This window comes from Schistocerca serialis, chromosome 4 (assembly GCF_023864345.2).
Source record: "Schistocerca serialis cubense isolate TAMUIC-IGC-003099 chromosome 4, iqSchSeri2.2, whole genome shotgun sequence".
NCBI lineage: Eukaryota > Metazoa > Arthropoda > Insecta > Orthoptera > Acrididae > Schistocerca > Schistocerca serialis.
Genome location: NC_064641.1, coordinates 19,175,127 through 19,197,384, shown reverse-complemented (window position 1 = coordinate 19,197,384; position 22,258 = coordinate 19,175,127). Strand labels below are relative to the sequence as shown.

General features: G+C 46.7%; 1 protein-coding gene across 1 annotated transcript in view; it reads left to right on the top strand.

The window, feature by feature from the left end:
- Positions 1–22,258, top strand: part of LOC126474026 (uncharacterized protein CG13380) — a 98,346-nt gene that overhangs the window by 19,957 nt on the left and 56,131 nt on the right. The window contains exon 2 of the mRNA XM_050101433.1: positions 2,026–2,196. Coding sequence (XP_049957390.1) covers positions 2,026–2,196 — 171 coding nt within the window. The remainder of the gene's footprint in view (positions 1–2,025; positions 2,197–22,258) is intronic.

Here is a 22,258-nt window from a genome sequence, read left to right as displayed (position 1 = left end):
ACGTGTTATCTGTAGGTATGACGAAGTGACTATCTGTTTGATGTTGTTTAATTTTCGTTTGGTAACTTGTTTTTTAGATTTACTGCAGTCAAATTAGCATCACTGTGACAGTTTTTTGTGTATAAGTTGTAAGAAAAGGAAATTTTCGGAAGTTGATAGCTGATGTAAACGGTTAGTGAACGAAATGAATATGTTTTTAGCTGCCTTGTGACAACCTGCTACTAAATACACGAAATCCAATATCCAACTGAAATGTGTAATTTTAAGTGCTAATTGTGTTCCCTTTTCCCGTTGAAATCTTGGTTGTGCAGATAGACTGAGAGGTGTAGTCAGAGGTCTTCGTTTGGTTGAAAGGTAATAATTTGTCTGTGAGTAGGTGAAGCCAACGTGCGTGAGTGCCTAATAAAGATTGTGGTACCAGGTTTATCTGCGGCAGGGTCTTGTCTTTATATCCGCGCCATGTTTAAACGCACTTTTGTCATAATTAACGCTCCTTTCGTCATAAAACTAAAACTGCAGTGTAGTTTCAGAAAATCTGCTTTATTTGTAGTACGTCGTACATAAACTACGAAAAATGCAAGGGAGATCACAACCGGCCGATTGAGAGAGGAAATAGCAAACATCCATAGTTGTTTCATTTACAGTCTACAGCTCCACAACCCCCGATTATTCGTGCCCCACATATTTTTTTCCGTCAATTTAATCCACCATTACTCTCGTTTATGAATTATAGGGGTAATTCAGTCTGCGACAACAGCAAAGACGTCTTATATTGCAGTTATAATAAGTTAGCTATCACGGTGCAGTATATGTGTCAGCAGAATCAATCAGTTGTTGGATGTATGAGTACATTTTTACCCTATTTTGTCAGGAATTAGTGGCATCTGTTCTAGCAAGAGTGATAAGCTATACATAAATTTTACAGTGACCACACTTGCTACTTTTTGATCAAACCATGATCCAGTATTATGGTGGAAATACTTAACAGTGCCTGTAAATTAATTGTCTGATTGCAGCTGCTGCTTACACTATACTTCGTCATTTTTGGTTATTGATGACATTTTGTGCAGGATTGTGTATGAGAGTCTGAGCTATGTACATCATGTTATTAATGTTTAAAGTTGATTGTTTCAGTGTATCTGTTAAGGATTTGTGTTATGTAGCTAAAGTTACATATTGGAACCCCCCTTGAAATCTTGGTTGTGGAGAGACAGACAGATCTGTTTTGCATCCTGGGGCCTAGTTTAGGTTGGATGCTACAATTTGGTTATGAGTTTTCAAGGCCAACAAATGTGAAAACAGAACAATCTGGTTGTGGTAACAAATTGATTGGTAGCAGATCCTGATGTGTACTTCTGTGCCACATTGAAAAATGCAAGGGGTAGGGGGTCCAATACGTAACTTCTACTAGGTTGTGCAGTTATTGCTTGAAGTAAGAATAAAATGGCCCATACTGTAAGAATTATAACGGGCACAACTAAAGTGAAGGAGATGGTAGGGCAGCCCATATCTTCAAATTTTTTCTGATAGGTTCTGAAAGAGTTTTTGAAGGCTTCAGATTTTATTTTCAGCCATGCATGGAGGTGTAAAACACTGTCCAAGAGTTAAACATGATTCCTATCACTTACGCAACACTTGGATTCTAGTCACTGATTACGAGTTCAAAAATAAATGAAAATCAGGAACAGCTTAGGTTTCATGAATTTCACTTCTACCTTTTAAACAGTTTAATCCAGACAGTAGCTGGAAAGAGGAATATCAGCCCATTACACAGGCATGGAAGTTGCTGGAGATCGTTTTACACTAAAAGAGAGCCGTCTGACACTTCTTGGTTTATTTAAAATAGTTGTACTCTTGTGAACTCTGAAAAACTTAAGGCTAGTAACTGTTTCCTTTACAAATTAATTATATACCTCTACTGTTTAGGAGCATTCTGAAATCAAATTAATATGCTGTAAAATTTATTTCTATTGACGATAATTTGTAAATATATAAATAAGTAACTGCAACTTCCGACGATTTCAGGTGATGAACAGATCAAATGGACAGTTCCACTACATGGGGAAACAATTTTCTCCACATGAAGTTAAGAAGGGTATTTGTATCTGCTATCGACCATGCTGTATAGTTCTGTGTCATTCCTGTGGGCACACTGTTAGTGGTCGATTAAGACTGGAATGTTCAGAGCACCCCAGTGTAAGTGTTAAATTAGTTTCTTAGAGAGAGAGTGTGTGTGTGTGTGTGTGTGTGTGTGTGTGTGTGTGTGTGTGTGTGTCCCCTTTTCTGATGAACGCTTTGGCCAAAATCTAATGCATGAGTATCTTTGTTGTGCCTGTCTGCAACTTAACATGCCATATTTACAGTAAGTAGAAACTGTTTTGCTTACATTGTTGATATTCCAGCCAGAAGTTTCCATTGTTTCATAAATCATTAAATTTGTATCTAGTAATATTGTGTCTCTCAAATGATAAGACTGATTTTTATATAAAGGCTCTATTTTATTTACACTTGAAGTGATCAATACCAGTATTGGACATTTCATATCACCTCATCTTTTCATAACGTTTTCTCAGTAGTGATGACTATGCAGGGAATGTGCCCAGTGCTCTGCAAGTGTCCAACCAGATCCATTCATCTCGAATGTGCTATACATGCAAATGCTCAAAACCCAGCATGATAGCCACACCCATTTTGGGATGGGTCATGAAGCACCCACTCGGCTGTAGCCCACAAACCATTTAGGAATTACATTGGTGCCTGAGCTGTCAACTTCTCATGACTTCCCAGGAATATCTGTGTATGGTATCCAGGACACAGATTCCACGCAGCAGTTACATGCACTGGGCAACTTGTTCTGGTGGGGTGAGTGGTGCCCTCGGGGGAGTCTACATTAATAATGGGTGTCATCGAGGTGAACAGTACTCAATAGAGAGATCCAACCCACTGTCATGCCTGACAGATAAGATCAGGTCAATGCAAAGATAAACAATCCCAAGGCATGTCCTTCCTTAGCTACACCCTGGGAGAAAAATCAGTTTCAGAAACTAGAAGAGATATATGCACCATAATACTTTGTGTGGAATATAAAACAATTGTTCTCCATAGAACTAACTGAAGACAAGTATGGTAAAGTCACTTCAGTAGTTAAATTTGAAATGCATTAATATTTATAAAAATGTTGTCTACTCGGTCACAGGCATTTATACCTCATAACTGCCTCAGTGCACCAGGGATGATTTTTTAATCGTTACTTCACACTCCATACGGACAAAGAATTAATGTAGAAAGATGGGGAACTCACATTGTCCGCTATGTCTGACAAATCCCGAAAGATACAGAATGAGCACTCGAGCAATTGTTCTGCCCTTCGAAGGCAACTATCTCCTGGTAAATGTGAAAATTGTGTTATGTCGATGTGACATCAAAAGGGAGTTTCTCTCCCATCCTCACCAGTATGATGATGTAGTTTAAGATCCCAGGTATCACATGTTGCAGTCATTCATCCTAGCGGGCCCTCATTTGTGAATAATCCGGAGCCTGGGGACTGGTTGGCTACCCATTTTATTCCTTTTGGAAGAATTTTATTGATTGGTATTCATAGGATGAAGAGACCAATGAGTCAGTAGTTTGCTGCATCAAATCCTTTAATTCAATCCAATATCGACTACCTGTAAGTAATTTTAGTCTTTTAAAATCGTCACTATGATTTTGCCACAAAATATAATGGCTTCTCTTTTGTACTGTGTAGTTGTTGATGCTCGTCTGACATGGTGTACAGGCACAGTGGGGATAAGTTGAGAAGGTGACATCCCGAGAGAGTGTCAAATGAGATGGTGAAATTTTGTAATGATGGGGCCAGAAGGTGGTTGCATGTGGAAATTCCCTTTGAACATTTGGGAACTATGTCTGTGTAGGAACAAGGAAGGAAGTGTGCCATAAGTAGCTGTGTGGTGATACAAAACACAGTGAGTGGTGTAGTCTATCCACATCAGTGGCTCCTGCTATCTGGAATGTCTCTACCTCAAAGTGCCCTACTGGTTACACACATCCATTATGTTTGGGGCAGATTCTCTGTCATATATACGGGACAACAGACATATTCTGCTGGGATGAAGGCCTGCCATGGCACATCAACCTCGCGTAACTCTCAAACTTGGTTCAACACTTCGCTTTTTAAGTTAAGTAAACTTAAAACCAATTTGTGGCTGTTTGCTGTACACCATCATCAATATAATAATATAATACAACAATATAATATAACAGTATAACAATATAATAATAATCAATTTTTGAGATGAAGTGAAATTACTTTTATGTTAGTTTGCCGAAGTGTTTTAAATTTAGGGCATTAAATGCAGTCAGAAATGATAAATAGATGGCATTTTGTGAATTATAGCACTACAAAGTTATTTTATGTAAAGATAGAGTACAGAGATGCATAGTACAAGTGTGGCAAGAAGTTCATGAAATCCTTATGTGCTAGATGATGATGACGACGACTACTACTACTACTACTACTACTACTACTACTATTGTAGATACATACAGTGTTGTAAGATTAGTTAGTTGATCTGCAGACAGGTGTACAAATATTATTTTGGAGCATAGAAACTACTTTCTGGAACTTTTTCAGGAAAGGAGTGTTAGCCAATTCATTCTTCTCGTTAAGGATATTGTTAGGGGAAATGGTTTTTGTCTGTATGTATTTCTATTTTTCTCTAATATATTTATAGTGCCCAAAATTCTAGATAGGTCAGACAGGTAGAAGTTTTAAGATTAGGTGCAAATAGTACCTTGATGACTTAAGGCTCGGAAACTCAAATAAATCTACATTTGCAGCTCACATTGCGCAAGAAAACCATTCAGTAACAAACATTGAAAGCAGCATAAAAATATTAACATTTAGCAGAAAAAGGAGCCACTATGAATAAATTAGAGGAAATAGAAAATTATACACACAAAAACCACTTCCCCTGATAATATCCTTAATGAACGAACTAAATTAGCTCACACTTCTTTCCTGAAAAATTTCCAGAACGTAATTTCTGTGCTCCAATGCAAATAATATTTGTGCACCTGTCTTCAGACAAAGTAACTTCTCTCCCTGTTGCTCTCGCACCACCTACTTCACGAGCAACAGCCCCCCCGTCCCCCCCCCCCCCCCCCCCCCCCCCCCCCCCCCCCCCGGACCATCGAGGATATCAGTCCCCACTTCTCAGCCAGAGAAGCGTAAGGCTTCTTAGGCTCTTCTCGCTAGGAACAAGTCCCTTGGGTCACTTTCTTCCCAGGTTTCTGCTAGTGGGAAAGATGACACCTGCCAGTTGCTGAAGAGCTCAAAAGCAGCTGGTCGTAGGGCTTCACACCCATCCTCAGAGCCAGAGATTGATTCAGTGAAGTCCTCCCAGCCAGAGAAGCCCAAGGAGCAGTGCAAGAAATTGAAAAAGATTACCCCTAAGAGCAAGGAACTTGGGGTAGCACCCACACTAATGCTACCTACAAGCTCTGCGTCTGAGGATGGGGTGGAGAGTCAGGCATCCGCTGAGGACCTGGATCTCACCGGACCCTCAGACAAAATGGATATAGACTGCTCAGGCAAAAAGTCTGTGGCAGTAGGTGACCCTGAGGCATATGTTCCATGCCTTCCCAATCTCACGCTGATGTCTTCCTCCAGTGAAACTGCAGAGGTTTTCTCCACCACCTGGCTGAGCTATGGCAGCTGTTAGGATTTACACCTGCTTTCTGCATTGCCCTCCAGGAAATCTGATTCCTGGCATTGCAGATCCCTGCCCTCTGCGGCTATAAGGGATGTTACAGGAACTGTAGCGACTACAATCAAGTGTCAGGTGGAGTTTGCTTTTATGTGCTAAACTCAGTCTGTAGTGAACCTGTGCCCCTTCAAACCTCTCTTAAAGCTGTGGCCGTCAGAATACAGACAACTCAGGAAATAACTGTCTGCAATGTATATCTTCCTCCACATGGTGCAATATCCCTGAATGTATTAGCTTCACCGATTGATCAACTCCCTAAACCTTTCCTACTTTTGGGAGATTTTAATGCCCAAAACTCCTTGTGGGGTGGCACTGTGCTTACTGGCAGAGACAGAGATGTCGAAACTTTACTGTCTCAGTTCGGCCTATCCTCTTGAAAACTAGGGCCGCCACACAAATCAGTGTGGCTCAAGGTAGTTACTCGGCCTTTGATTTATCAGTTTGCAACCCAGGACTTATCCCATCTATCCACTGGAGAGTACATGACGACCTGTGTGGTAATTACCACTTCCCCATCTTCCTGTCACTATCCTGGCATCAGGCCCATGGGTGCTTGCCCAGATGGGCTTCAAACGCGGACTGGGAAACTTTCACCTCTGATGTCACCGTTGACTCTGCCCCACACGGTAATATCTATGTGGTGGTTGAGCAGGTGACTAGCACAATTGTTTCTACCGCAGAAGACGCGATCACTCACTCTTTAGGGTGCCCCTGGCGAAAGACAGTCACTTGGTGGTCGTCAGAAGTTGCTGAGGCAATTACAGAGCATTGGCGAGCTCTACAGCGACATAAGTGACACCCTTCCCTAGAGCATCTGATAGCCTTTAAATGTCTCCGTGTCCGTGTACACCAGCTTATAAAACGACGGAAACAGGAGTGTTGGGAGAGGTACGTGTCGACCATTGGGTGCCATATGTCACCTTCCCAAGTGTGGGTGAAGATCGGACGTCTTTGTAGGTACCAGACCCCAACAGGTGTCCCTGGCATTACCATCAGTGGCGTGCTATGTACTGACTCAAACGCGATTACCCCCTGCGGGTCCGGGGGTTAGGATAGGCCGGAGGTATTCCTGCCTGTCGTAAGAGGCGACTAAAAGGAGGCCCTCCCCCTCAAGGGGGTAGTTAGCGCTTGCGTCCGGAGACGGACTGTTCCACGACCTATACTTGCGGTCATTTTGGTTTTTCACTTCTTCTCATTTCTTCCTTCCTATGGTTGGTTCCTTTCTTTGTTCTTCTCCATCTCACTGTCTTCCTTACTCTTTCCCTTGCCCTCTTCTCCTTGCCTTCTTCTCCTTGCCTTCTTCTCCTTGCCTTCTCTGGTCTCCGCTTCAGCGTTTGAGACAGTCTGTCCTCTCTCTTTTCTTTTTCCTCTTCTTCCTTCCTCCCTGTGCACACCTGAAGGCCGACCCACGCGTTCACACGCGTAGCCGGTGATAGGGTAACGCGTAATTCCCCGCCCTGGGTAGACAAGTAAGGCACGCATGTACCCCCTGGTAAAGGCCAGGCCCAGGGAGGGGTGATTGCCTGAGCCGATACCTTCTGACCATGCCGATTGGTCCCTCCGTCTGTTTCTCGGGAGGTGTGACCTGAGGTGTAAACATTCACCAAAGGCGGGAGTGCCCTCTGAGAGGGTCTCCACAAGGAAGGAGCGCGCCATCGGAGATGCTGGCAATCATGGGGGATTCCTCCGCAATGGATTTCTCTTCTTCGTCTTCTTCTCTCTTGACTTCTGCCCACAAGCGGAAACTTGACCAGCCACCAGTGACAAAAGTACTACTGCCTGCCCCACAGTTCCTCGTAGTTTCTCAATCTGAGGACGGAAAGGATTTTTCCTCTGTCAACCCTTCCGTTATCCAGAAGGGCGTAGATGCCATAGCCGGATCTGTTAAGTCTTGTACCAGGTTGCATAATGGTACCTTGTTAATAGAAACTGAGAGCGCATTTCAGGCATAAAAACTGCTTCGGGCCACACTCCTGTACACGTTCCCTGTCCGGGTGGAGGCTGACCGCACTTTGAATTCGTCTCGTGGTGTGGTATATACTAGATCACTCAACGGATTGACTGACGAGGAGATTGTCTTTCCTCGCTGAGCAGGGCGTGACGGCTGTCCATAGGGTCATGAAAAAGGTCAACAATGACCTTGTACCGACCCGGACACTTTTCTTGACCTTTGATAGTGTTCAGCTGCCGTCGCGCATCAAAGCGGGCTACGAGGTTATTTCTGTTCGCCCCTATGTCCCGACACCTACGCGCTGCTACCAGTGTGAGCGTTTTAATCACACTCACCAGTCTTGTTCCAATGCGGCTAAATGTGTCACTTGTGGCAGGGATGCCCATGAGGGTGACTGTCCACCTCAGTCTCCTCGTTGTGTGAACTGTCAGGGTGACCATGCAGCGTCCTCCCGCGACTCTCCCATCTGCAAGGAAGAACGCTGTATCCAAGAAATTCGGGTCAAAGAGAAAGTGTCCACTTCGGCTGCTCGCAAGCTATTTGCTAGTAGGAAGCCCACGCTGCTCCCAGCGGGGAAATGCAGTACTGTCCTCGCCTCTCCTCGGACTACCAGGGAGGTGGCGACACAGACATGCGATCTGACCTTCAGCACCACGGTCGTCCGTTCGGCCAGTGCTAAGATCGCGCGGTCGACGTCTCCTCTTCCTCCCGTCACCCCTCAGACACAAGCACCTTCATCAGCTTCTGCCAAGACGAAGACCCAGAAGTCAGATGCACGGGCCTTCAAGAAGGAACCGTCCCATGCAGACTTCCTACGTACCTCGAACTCCCAGCCATCGACCAGTACTTCCACAAAACGACCTTCCAAGAAGGCTCATAGGACGCACAGTTCTCCTTCTCTGCCACGGCGGATTTCTTCTCCTGCACCACCCAGCGGTTGCCACCCCAGGCCGTCATCAGTTTTGCCTGGTCGCACCGCTGGTAGCCGAACATCTGGCCGTTCATCTGCAGAGGAAGCTCCCCCTCCCGGCCATCTTAACAAGATGGCCGATGAACCTATAGAACCAATGGACGATGACTGTCCGCCTACTGATAGCGGCGGCAGTGCTCGCTCGAAGCCAGGCCCTCAGCGGCCTTCGAGGTGACCCCCTTCTTTCATCTTCCTTTTCTTCTCACGATGGCACTTATTCACTGGAATATTCGCAGCATTCGCTCTAACCGAGAGGACTTGAAGTTGTCCGCTTGCACCGTCCACTCGTCGTAGCCCTCCAGGAAACGAAACTACGCCCATGCGATCAAATTGCCTTGGCACACTACACCTCTGTGCGTTTTGACCTACCCCCTGTGGTAGGTATTTCGGCTCATGGAGGGGTTATGTTGCTGGTCCGGGATGATATTTACTACGATCCCATCACATTGCACACCGGCCTGCAGGCAGTTGCCATCCGAATTACTCTCCCCACTTTTACATTTTCCATTTGTACCGTTTACACTCCATCGTCGTCTGCCGTTACCAGGCAGACATGATGCACATTATTGCTCAGCTACCTGCACCATTTTTGTTAACTGGAGACTTCAATGCCCACCATCCCCTTTGGGGCTCTCCAGCATCCTGCCCGAGGGGCTCCCTGTTAGCAGACCTTTTCAACAAGCTCAATCTTGTCTGCCTCAATACTGGCGCCCCTACTTTTCTTTCGGACACATCTCACACCTATTCCCATTTAGACCTCTCTATATGTACTACCCAACTTGCATGCCGGTTTGAGTGGTATGCACTTTCTGATACATATTCGAGCGACCACTTCCCGTGTGTTATCCCTTCCCGTGTGTTATCCATCTACTGCATCATACCCCCTCTCCGTGCTCAACTAGTTGGAACATCTCCAAAGCAGACTGGGGGCTCTTCTCTTCCAGGGCGATCTTTCAGGATCAAACCTTCACAAGCTGCGATAGTCAGGTCGCACACCTCACAGAAGTCATTCTCACTGCTGCTGAATATTCCATCCCTCACTGTACTTCTTCTCCATGTCGCGTACCGGTCCCCTGGTGGACCGCAGCATGTAGAGACGCTTTACGTGCTCGTTGACGTGCTTTACACACCTTTAAACGCCACCCTACAGTGGCGAATTGTATCAATTATAAACGATTATGTGCACAGTGTCGTCGTATTATTAAAGAAAGCAAGAAAGCCAGCTGGGCTGCTTTCACAAGCACCTTCAACAGTTTTACTCCTTTTGTCTGGGGCAGCCTGTGCCGGCTATCTGGCACTAAGGTCCACTCACCAGTTTCTGGCTTGACGGTCGCGAATGACGTCCTTGTGGCCCCTGAGGATGTCTCCAATGCCTTCGGCCGCTTTTTCGCAGAGGTTTCGAGCTCCGCTCATTACCACCCTGCCTTCCTCCCCCGAAAACAGGCAGAGGAGGCTAGGCCACCTAACTTCCGCTCCTCGAATCTTGAAAGTTATAATGCCCCATTCACCATGCGGGAACTCAAAAACGCACTTGCCCGGTCACGGTCCTCCGCTCCAGTGCCTGATTCTATTCATATTCAGATGCTGAAGAACCTTTCTCCTGCAGGTAAAGGTTTCCTTCTTCGTACTTCTAATCGCATCTGGATTGAGGGACATGTTCCCGCATGCTGGCGCGAGTCTATTGTTGTACCGATTCCTAAGCCGGGGAAGGACAAGTGCTTGCCTTCCAGTTATCGACCCATCTCACTTACCAGCTGTGTCTGTAAGGTGATGGAGCGAATGGTTAACTCTCGTTTGGTTTGGCTGCTCGAATCTCGACGCCTACTTACCAATGTACAATGTGGATTTTGTAGGTGCCGCTCTGCTGTTGACCATCTGGTTACCTTGTCGACCTTCATTATGAATAACTTCTTGCGGAAGCGCCTGACCGCGGCTGTGTTCTTTGATTTGGAGATGGCTTACGACACCTGTTGGCGGGCGGGCATTCTCCTCACCATGCATACATGGGGCCTTCGCGGTCGCCTCCCTCTTTTTATTCGTTCCTGTTTAATGGATCGACAGTTCAGGGTACGTGTGGGTTCTGTCCTGTCGGACACCTTTCGTCAGGAGAATGGGGTGCCACAGGGTTCAGTTTTGAGCGTCGCTCTCTTCGCCATAGCGATCAATCCAGTAATGGATTGCCTCCCAGCTGATGTATCAGGCTCCCTTTTTGTGGACGATTTTACCATCTATTGCAGCGTGCAGCGTACATGTTTCCTGGAGCGCTGTCTCCAGCGTTCTCTTGACCGTCTTTACTCCTGGAGTGTCGCCAATGGCTTCCGTTTTTCTGCCGAGAAGACGGTCTGTATTAACTTCTGGCACTACAAAGAGTTTCTCCCACCGTCCTTACGACTTGGTCCCGTTGCTCTCCCATTCGTGGAGACAACAAAATTTTTAGGTCTTACATTTGACAGGAAACTTAGCTGGTGTCATATTTGGCTGCCCGTTGTACCCGTTCTCTAAATGTCCTCCGTGTTCTCAGTGGTATGTCGTGGGGAGTGGATCAAACCGTCCTACTTTGCCTATATCGGTCGATCGTCCGCTCCAAGCTGGATTATGGGAGCTTCGTATACTCCTCTGCACGGCTGTCCATCTTACGCCGCCTCAACTCCATACATCGGGGTTTACGTCTTGCGATCGGAGCGTTTTGTACTAGTCCCGTCGAGAGTCTTCATGCTGAAGCCGGTGAATTGCCACTCACCTACCGGCGCGATATACTGCTTTGTCGGTATGCCTGTTGGCTACTGTCAATGCCCGACCATCCGTCTTATTGTTCCTTTTTTGACGACTCTCTCGACCGTCAATACGGGTTGTATGTCTCTGCCCTGCTACCCCCTGGAGTTCGCTTTCATCGCCTCCTTCAACACCTTGATGTTTCACTTCCTGCAGCCTTTCGAATGGGTGAGAGCCAAACGCCACCTTGGCTCCAGGCTCAGGTTCGCGCTCACCTTGGCCTCAGCTCACTCCCAAAGGAGGTTACCCCCGGTTCGGTATACCACTCCCGTTTTGTCGAACTTCGTTCAAAGTTCATTAATATGACCTTCATTTATACAGATGGCTCTAAGACCAATGACAGGGTCGGGTGTTCCTTTATTGTCGAGGCACAAAGTTTCAAATACCGGCTCCATGGCCATTGTTCGGCCTTCACAGCTGAGCTCTTTGCCCTCTACCAGGCTGTTCTTTACATCTGCCGCCACAGACATTCTGCTTATGTCATCTGCTCCGATTCCCTGAGCGCCATCCAGAGCCTCAGTGATCCGTATCCGATTCACCCTTTCGTGCACCGGATCCAACGCTCTCTTCAGCAGCTGGTGGACGACGGTTCTCCGGTTAGCTTTATGTGGGTTCCTGGCCATGTCGGTATCCCTGGGAACGAAGCTGCAGATGCCACGGCCAAGGCTATGGTCTTCCAGCCTCGGACAGCTTCTTGTTGTGTGCCTTCATCAGATTGTAGCAGGGTCATTTGTCGGCACATTTTATCACTGTGGCATGCCGATTGGGCTGCACTTACTGACAACAAGCTTCTGGCCTTGAAACCTCTTCCCGCGGCTTGGACGTCGTCCTCATGCCCTTCTCGGCGGGAGGAGGTCGTTTTGGCCCGGTTACGAATTGGACACTGCTGGTTCAGCCATCGCCATCTCCTGACGGCTGCCCCCCCCCCCCCCACCCCCCACCCTCTCCCCGTATCCAGATGAATGTGGGGTCCTGCAGGACTCTCTATTGAGTATGGCCATTAATGGTCTAGCAGCAGCTGTAGAGCCATCTGTCTCACCCTCTTTGTGTGTAGGCGTCTGCATTTCATACTGCTCCACCAGCACTGATTTTGCTGAGCGGCGTCTACAGGGGGCTCCACAAGGCACAGACATGGGCTCTCGTCCACGGCTTCCAGTTTTTGGCCACTAAGTCATGGGTCGTGCACTTCTGTCGGTGTCGTACTGTTCATTCAGAACCACAACTTTACCTTCATGATGCTCCACTCACGGTAGTGAAGACCCATCGATTTGTAGGTCTGGTTTTCAGCACCTGATTGACTTGGCTACTGCACCTTCGTCAACTCAAGCGGAAGTGCTGGCAGCACCTCATTGCCCTGTGCTGCCTGAGCAACACCAACTGGGTTGCAGATCACTCTACTCTACTGCAGCTCTACAAAGCCTTTGTTCCATCCCACCTTGACTATGGGAGATTGGTTTATGGTTCGGCGGTGCCCTCAGCATAGTGTGTACTCAACCCAGTGTACCACTGTTCGCCTAGCGACAGGAGCTTTTAGTACGAGTCCGGTGACCAGTGTCCTGGTAGAGGCCAGAGTCCTTCCATTGCAGATCTGACGTGCACAACTGCTCGCCAGTTATGTTGCCCACATTCATAGTTCTCCAGAGATTCCTACTTACCGTCTCCTTTTTCCACCCTTGAAAGTTCATTTTCCGCATCGGCGTCCCAGGTCAGGGCTAACGATTGTGGTTCGCTTGCCTTCTGTCTGAACTGGAGTCATTGCCTTTACCACCTCCCATCCAGTTCCGTCCGCATACACCTCCATGGTGTACACCTAGACCACAGATTCGTCTGGACCTTGCAAATGACCCTAAGGACTCAGTTACCCCTGCCGCTCTCTGCTGTCACTTCCTCTAGATTCTTGACATGTTCTGGGGCTCTGAAGTGGTTTACACCGGCAGCTCAATGGCTGACGGTCATGTTGGCTTCGCCTACATCCACAGAGGCCGTTTTGAGCAGCATTCCTTGCCCAATGGCTTCAAGGTATCCACTGCAGAGCTGGTGGCCATCTCTCGTGCGCTTCAGTATATCCGTTTATGCTCCGGCGAATCGTTTCTTCTGTGCAGCCTACTGCCTTAAGCAGCTTACAAGCTATCGACCAGTGCTACCCTCGTCATCCTTTGGTAGCGACAATCCAGGAATCCATCTATGCCCTGGACTTGCCCTGTTGTTGAGTGGTGTTTGTGTGAACCCCAGGACACATCGGCATTCCAGGAACGAACTTGCTGACAGGCTGGCCAAACAGGCTACGCGGAAACCGTTTCTGGAGATGGGCATCTCTGAACCTGACCTGTGTTCTGACTTACACTGTAGGGGTTTTCGGCTTTGGGAGACTGAACAGTATTAGAGTATACACAACAAACTCCATGCCATTAAGGAGACTACAAATGTGTGGAAGTCTTCCATGCGGGCCTCTCGCAGGGAATCAGTTTTCCTCTGTCGGTTCCACATTGGCCGTGCTTGGGTGACCCACAGTTACCTCCTGTACCATGAAGACCCACCTGAGTGTCAATGTGGCATCCAGTTGACAGTGGCCCATATTCTGGTGCACTGTGCCAGTGACGAAATCTTGGTTTAAAGGACTCGTTGCTGCTAATTTCACCTGACAGTGCCTCATCGGCTGATTTAGTTTTACATTTTATTCATGAGGATGGGTTTTATCATTTGATCTAAGTTTTAGCGCATGTCCTGTGTCCCTGTATGTCCTCCACCCTAGTGCTTCTAGGGTGGAGGTTTTAATGTGTTGCAGAGTGTCTGACTTATCCGTTTTTGTTCTCATGGTCAACTAGCCATGGTAATCTCGTTTGTTGTTTTAATCTTTTCATCTCATTTCTTGCATTTCTGTGGGTTTTTTTGTCACCTTTTGTTCATTTACATGTTTGTTGCCCTTCATCATTCTTGTGATTTTTTCCTTTTATTTCATTTTGAGTTGTCAGTCTCATTTGTTTATTCTCACACGTGTGGCATTGTTTTATTCGGAACAGGGACTGATGACCTCTTGGTTTGGTCCCTTTCCCCCTCCTTTAAACCAACCAACCAACCAAGCAGCCATGTGGTTGTGACCAAATGAAAGTGGTTTCCAATGCATTTGCAACATTTGTGACTGAAAATGCAAACACACACATTATAATTCTGAATTAGTGTTTATTCTAGGTCAACTTGCAGGAAACCAATGTATAATTGTTTTGATGAAAGCATGAAAAAACCGTCTGATGATGAATTGTGAAAAATTCAAAACCGATAATGGTACTTTATTTAAAAAGTAGTCTTAAAACCAATTTGTGGCTGGTTGCTGCACACCATCAACAATTTATTTAGTTCAACAAAAAACTGAACAAACATTGAATTGTTGTTGGGTTGATACCCCATTTCATAATTTGGGAGTAGAAGTGAATATTTGCAAGGAAAAAGTGGATGATAGTGAATCACCCATATACATAATGTTTTCCCCTTAGTATTAAAATATTGACTGTCATCAGTACACACTTGAAAACATTCACAAGGTATGGCAAGGCAGCTCAGTTCTCCATGACTCAACACATACCTCTCAAGTTTGTCACTTTATGAATTTTCTGCCTACTCCCATAGAGTACTGGGAGATGAAGAAGCTTGCACAGGATAGAGTAGCATGGAGAGCTGCATCAAATCAGTCTCAGGACTGAAGACCACAACAACAACAACAACAACCAATAGATCTCTCACTGTACAACATTCTTTTTCCAAAATTAAAATCATTGCTGAACGGATGCCATTGATTACAGTGAGAGTTCATTGTGCCCCCTGAAAGACGTAAGAGAACCTTTCCAGGGCTGTATGGCAAAATGGAAAAACTGCTGAGATATGATTGTGCGTAGAGGCAACAAGTGATTTTAAATACTAGGATGGAGGATTTGTAAGCTGATAAAGCTGTTAATAAAAATAAGTTGTAAGAAGCAGATCCATTGGATCTTGGATACTGTCAAGAGACATTTTACAGGCATATGAGGAGACTGGTGCAGCTCCAGACAATGCTTTGTTATACTTTTTCCAGTAGCCATTAACAGTATAAGAGCAAAGAGGAAATTAATAAAGGGTGTGCTTTAGGCTGTTCAGCTGAGTTGGTTGTTCCATTTTACTGCACAATACTTAAATGACTGACCCATTGTCAAGTGCTGTGAGCTGTATTGTTACGCATACTTTCCTCAGCCTGTAGGCATCAATGGATGCAGATATAGGGGGGCATGTGGTCAGCACACTGCTTTCCCTGTCATCGTCCGTTTTCATGACTGGAGTCACTACTTCTCAGTCAAGTAGTTTCTCAATTGGCCTCACAAGGGCGAGTGCACCCCGCTTGCCAGGAAATACACTACCATCAAACGGGGTGATTTCGGATGGTTTTGTCATTATTTTGATTGTAACTTTCGTATATATTGTTAGATTAAATTGATTGTTATGGAAGTGGTAGGGTATATGTGTAACGAATAAAATATCCCAGAACCAGAAAGTGTGTGTGTAGGTATATTTATCTGAGGCAGGTAAATAGTGTCCGAAGTCACCCCATGGATTGGGGCGATTTTGGACACGTGTTTTTTAAATCTCTGTCCAGAGTTACAGTATATAGAAGGTGAATTCGGACAATTACTACCTTTTTAAAATTCTACATGCTTTTTATTTGATTTTGGTGACATTTTACACATTTTATGGTAGCCCTTTGTTATGAAGAAGTGACATGGAATGATATAATGAATTTTATATACACTCCTGGAAATTGAAATAAGAACACCGTGAATTCATTGTCCCAGGAAGGGGAAACTTTATTGACACATTCCTGGGGGTCAGATACATCACATGATCACACTGACAGAACCACAGGCACATAGACACAGGCAACAGAGCATGCACAATGTCGGCACTAGTACAGTGTATATCCACCTTTCGCAGCAATGCAGGCTGCTATTCTCCCATGGAGACGATCGTAGAGATGCTGGATGTAGTCCTGTGGAATGGCTTGCCATGCCATTTCCACCTGGCGCCTCAGTTGGACCAGCGTTCGTGCTGGACGTGCAGACCGCGTGAGACGACGCTTCATCCAGTCCCAAACATGCTCAATGGGGGACAGATCCGGAGATCTTGCTGGCCAGGGTAGTTGACTTACACCTTCTAGAGCACGTTGGGTGGCACGGGATACATGCGGACGTGCATTGTCCTGTTGGAACAGCAAGTTCCCTTGCCGGTCTAGGAATGGTAGAACGATGGGTTCGATGACGGTTTGGATGTACCGTGCACTATTCAGTGTCCCCTCGACGATCACCAGTGGTGTACGGCCAGTGTAGGAGATCGCTCCCCACACCATGATGCCGGGTGTTGGCCCTGTGTGCCTTGGTCGTATGCAGTCCTGATTGTGGCGCTCACCTGCACGGCGCCAAACACACATACGACCATCATTGGCACCAAAGCAGAAGCGACTCTCATCGCTGGAGACGACACGTCTCCATTCGTCCCTTCATTCACGCCTGTCGCGACACCACTGGAGGCGGGCTGCACGATGTTGGGGTGTGAGCGGAAGACGGCCTAACGGTGTGCGGGACCGTAGCGCAGGTTCATGGAGACGGTTGCGAATGGTCCTCGCCGATACCCCAGGAGCAACAGTGTCCCTAATTTGCTGGGAAGTGGCGGTGCAGTCCCCTACGGCGCTGCGTAGGATCCTACGGTCTTGGCGTGCATCCGTGCGTCGCTGCGGTCCGGTCCCAGGTCGACGGGCACGTGCACCTTCCGCCGACCACTGGCGACAACATCGATGTACTGTGGAGACCTCACGCCCCACGTGTTGAGCAATTCGGCGGTACGTCCACCCGGCCTCCCGCATGCCCACTATACGCCCTCGCTCAAAGTCTGTCAACTGCACATACGGTTCACGTCCACGCTGTCGCGGCATGCTACCAGTGTTAAAGACTGCGATGGAGCTCCGTATGCCACGGCAAACTGGCTGACACTGACGGCGGCGGTGCACAAATGCTGCACAGCTAGCGCCATTCGACGGCCAACACCGCGGTTCCTGGTGTGTCCGCTGTGCCGTGCGTGTGATCATTGCTTGTACAGCCCTCTCGCAGTGTCCGGAGCAAGTATGGTGGGTCTGACACACCGGTGTCAATGTGTTCTTTTTTCCATTTCCAGGAGTGTATTACAGATAAGTTTTTATTTTGCAAGAATTTAAATAAATTTTTTTCTTACAGTTCTTAATTAAAATATTATAAACAGACAGAAACAAACAAAGTAATTTAACTAAAAGGTCAAAATAATTTTTCTCACTCATCATTCTAAATTAAGTTTCGAACATGTTAAATAAGATTGTTGTAGAGTCTAAAGCACAGCTTCTCGAAAAATGTACATTCCTCTCTTCTCAAGTGATGTGAGAAGTACTCTCAAAATTTGCAATTTTTGTATTCTCTTCATCGGGGACATTAGGAGACACAAATATGTTTTTACTGTTCTCGTGTGGGCGCAAGAATTTCACTTACTTCTGGAGCACCAACCTTTGTGGCCACTCAAACATACTGCCTTGTTTGCTCCTTGTTTCCACATTTATATTTGTACTCTGCAACAAGAAAAGCCTCTTCTATCAGCAGTAAAACTTCGTTGGAGGATGTGTCGTTTTCACTTTCACTACTGCTAGAAGCACTATCACTTGTTTTCATTTCCTTGAAAATCTCAGACAGTGATTAATTTTCCAGGTTGAATGTCTAGTTTGCGGCTGCCGCGGGAGCTACCAAACTTTTTTGGAGGATAACGAATTCTTTTGAGCATTTCTTCAAAAGTGGAAGACCATGTGTCTGTGTTGCTTTGCTGGCTCTCCTCATTATCAGGCAGTTTTTGTAAGACGTGATCTGGATAAAAAGGGATTAGGCCCGAGGTGCAAAATCCACTCTTTGTTTTCCTTGGAGTTTGCTAAAATTTTAGTCAGTGTCTGCTTCAGAAGAAATGGGAAGGCATCCTTGGAAATGGTCACATGAGTGTGTTTCTTCCAATCAGTTAATACAGCTCCCCACGCTGCTTTCATTGGCCTGAAGAAGCTTACATCGAGCGGTTGGAGGAGGTGCGTGGTATTGGGGGAAGGACAATGAATGAAATATTGTACCGCTCACTCTCTTCAATAACACGTAAAGACACGCGACTGGATAAGTTGTCTCCAATCATGACTGTTGGCCCGTTTTGCCTCTTCAAATAGGGCAAATCGATTGTGAAGAACCAACCTTCAAATACTGGCAGGTCAAATCATCCACTTTTGTTCCTATTGAAACGGGTTCCTTGTGGTCCACTGTCTTGCCACGTTGACATGTTGGTTTAATCACAGTTGATCATGTTGCTAGGTGGGAGATTTTCAAGCTTTGCCTTGATATTGAAGAAAAACATCTTAATAGTCTCTTTGTTCACTTCTGCAAGAGCTCATTTAATATTTTCGCTTAAGCGAAGGGAAAGATCTTCTGACTGTCGTTTGAAGAATAAATGCACCCGTTCTTCTGGCAAATTATTACGAAATTTCGTCTCTTTTCAGCCAGATTTATCAAAGTAGTCTTTAACTAAGTATCTGATATTCAATTTAGTGAAGGGAAATCCCCAATGTACAGCCCTCAATATAACTTGTTTCAACATTTCTTCTTTTTCTTCTTCTTTATTTAGTGCTGGCTAAAAGGAGTGTCACAATCTTCAGCCCTGTAAGTTCAGGTCCCATTTTATATGGTTTGACCTGCCACTTTCAAAATTCTACAAAAGTGCGTGCCATGTGGGAAAGGACACTGTACGTGGTGCACGAGATCCGATGTCCTGAACCTCTTGTCATGACTTTGCATTTCCACCTGCAATTCAACTATTTGGGGAGAACACTTTCTGGGGTATGTCATCTTTCACCCCCATGACAATATTGGCTGTCTCTGCGCCCAATATCCAGCGGGGTAGCCAGTCCATCATGTACCCATTTGGTGGTAGCCCTCTGACAACACAGGGATTGCACTGCTGATCTTGAGCTGTAAACTCCCCACATATGCCAGGGAGTAGATGCCTGTCTTCCTGGGGCATCAGGACACCAAGCAATGGCCACCATGCCAGTTGGCCTTTGCTGTGGCTGGGTGGCACCTGTGGGGAGAGCCCCTGATTGGAGTGGGTGGCATCAGGGTGGATGACCCGCAATGAAGCGGACTAAGCCATCTCTTGCTGGTGACTGTACAGTGCCAGCAGTCTCTAAGGAGGGCAAGATCGAATACAATTCTGACATGTATGACCTTAAATCATTTCCCTCCTTCACTACACCATGGGAGGAACATAGGGCTACAGAACAGAGAGAGAGCCACACTCGCCTCAGTTCTTAGTCTGTAGCAGAATGGATGGGGACTCCTTTCTACCTACAAAGCCTCAGTTTTTCATTGAACACCTTGAGGATAAGTTTAGAGAAGTGACCGCGCTGTTCAAGATGCAAAATGGCACAGTCTGATTCAGACAGAATCCCCAGCCCGATCCCAAGTGTTCCTCACCTGTGACAAGCTGGGTGATATTCCTGTTTCCGTCACTCCCCATAAAAGCCTCAGCATGGTCCAGGGGATCATTTTCCATCACAATCTCCTCTTGCAGTTTGATGACGAGCTCTGCACCAATTTAGAATGACGAGGTGTGAATTTCATCCAGCACTTTTACAGGGGAGCCACAGACATTTTGGCCTTTGAGGGTGATTCATTGCCTGAACAGGTCAAGGTGATGGTTTAATGCTGTGACGTTAAACCATACGTCCCTCGCGGTGCTGCAAGTGCTGGAAGTTCAGCCACAAGTCTTCCTGCTGCACTTCCAGTGCCTCATGTCGAGTCTGTGGACATCCACTGCACCCAGATACTCCATGTGTGCCTCCTTCCACTTGCATCAGCTGTGGAGAGCACCACTCCCACTGTTCACCAGACTACCCAGTACTCCAAAAGGAGTGGAAAATCATGGAGTACAAGAGCCTGGGCCGGTTGACTTACAGAGGCTAAACATAAATTTGAAAGATTACACCCCATTCGGTTGACGTTGACATATGCTGCAGCTACGTCACTGTCGCCATCCCAAGTGCCAGTGGTTCCTCACTTAGTGCCATGTACAGTGGGCCCTCTGGGCCACCAGAATACATCCGTTCCCTTGGTGGTAGGGGGAAAATCGTCCTCCATTGCTCCCAAAGCACCTACTCCAGGGAGAACCCCCCCCCCCCCCCTCCTCTAAACTTGGGGGACATCGATCCCCTCCCCCCTGCCAGAGAAGCAACAACCTCCTCCGGCTCCTCTCATGCAGAAGGGGTCCCTCGGGGTCCTCTCGCCCAAGGTCTCTACTAATACTACAGCGGATACTTGCCAGTGGCTCAAGGAGCCGAAAGCTGCTGGACGAAGAGCTTCACAGTCTTTCTCCGAGCCTGAAGCTGCTTCGGAGAATACTTCCCAGCAAGCCCCTAAAGAGAAGTGAGAGAGTAAGAAAACTAAGATGTAGTCTGCTAAGAAGCAGGACCCACTAGTGGCCCCAACACCACCACTCCCTACCATTTCTGCATCTGAGGATGCGGTGGAGATCTTAGTGTCCCTTGCGAACCTGGATCTCACTGATGCCTCATCCACCATAGAAATGGCTATAAATACTCAATCGGTGGCAGCAGGTGACCCTGAGGCATAACCTGCCTCCTTTCATGCTTCATGCCTTCCCTGCCTCACAATATCATCATCCTCCAGTGGAACTGCAGCAGTTTTTTCCACCACTTTGCGGAGCTACAGCAACTCTTAAGCTTTACGCCTGCTTTCTGCTTTGCCCTCCACGGAACCTTGTTCCCGGCAGTGTGGCTGTAGGGGATATTACAAGAACTGTAGTGCCTATAACACAGTGTCAGGTGGTGTTTGTGTATATGTCCTAAACTCATTATGCAGTGAACCTGTGCCCTTTCACACTCCTCTTGAAGCTCTGGTGTCGGGATAAGGACGACGCAGGAAATAACTGTCTGCAATGTACATCTTCCTCCGTATAGTGCAGTACCCCTGAATGCATTGGCTGCACCGATTGATCAACTCCCATAACCTTTCCTACTTTTGGGTGGGAGATTTTAATGCTCATAACCCGTTGTGGGGTGGCACCGTGCTTACTGGCAGAGGCAGAGATGTCGAAAATTTACTATCACAACTCAACCTCTACTTCTTAAATACAGGTGCCCCCACACATTTCAGTGTGGCACATGGCACATATTCAGCCATTGATCTCTTGATTTGCAGTCCTGGCCTTCTCCCATCTATCCACTGGAGAGCACATGACAATCTGTGTGGTAGTGACGACTTCCCCATCTTCCTGTCACTGCCCCAGCATCAGGCCCACGGACGCCTGCCCAGATGGGCTTTAAACAAGGCAGACTGGGACGCTTTAACGTCTACTGTCACCATTGAATCTCCCCCACATGTTAAAATTGATGTTGTAGTTGAGCAGGTAACTATAATGATTGTTTCTGCGGCGGAAATGGCGATTCGTCGTTATTTAGGGTGCCCCTGGCGAAAGACAGTCCCTTGGTGGTTGCCGGTAGTCGCTGAGGCAATTAAGGAACATTGGCAAGCTCTACAGCAGCATAAGCTGCAACCTTCTCTGGAGCACCTCATAGCCTTTAAATGGCTCCCTGCCTGCATTTGCCAGCTTATCAAAAAATGGAAACAGGAGTGTTGGGAGAGGTATGTGTTGTCCATTGGGTGCCATACGTCACCTTCCCAAGTCTGGGCAAAGGTCAGACGAGTTTTTGGG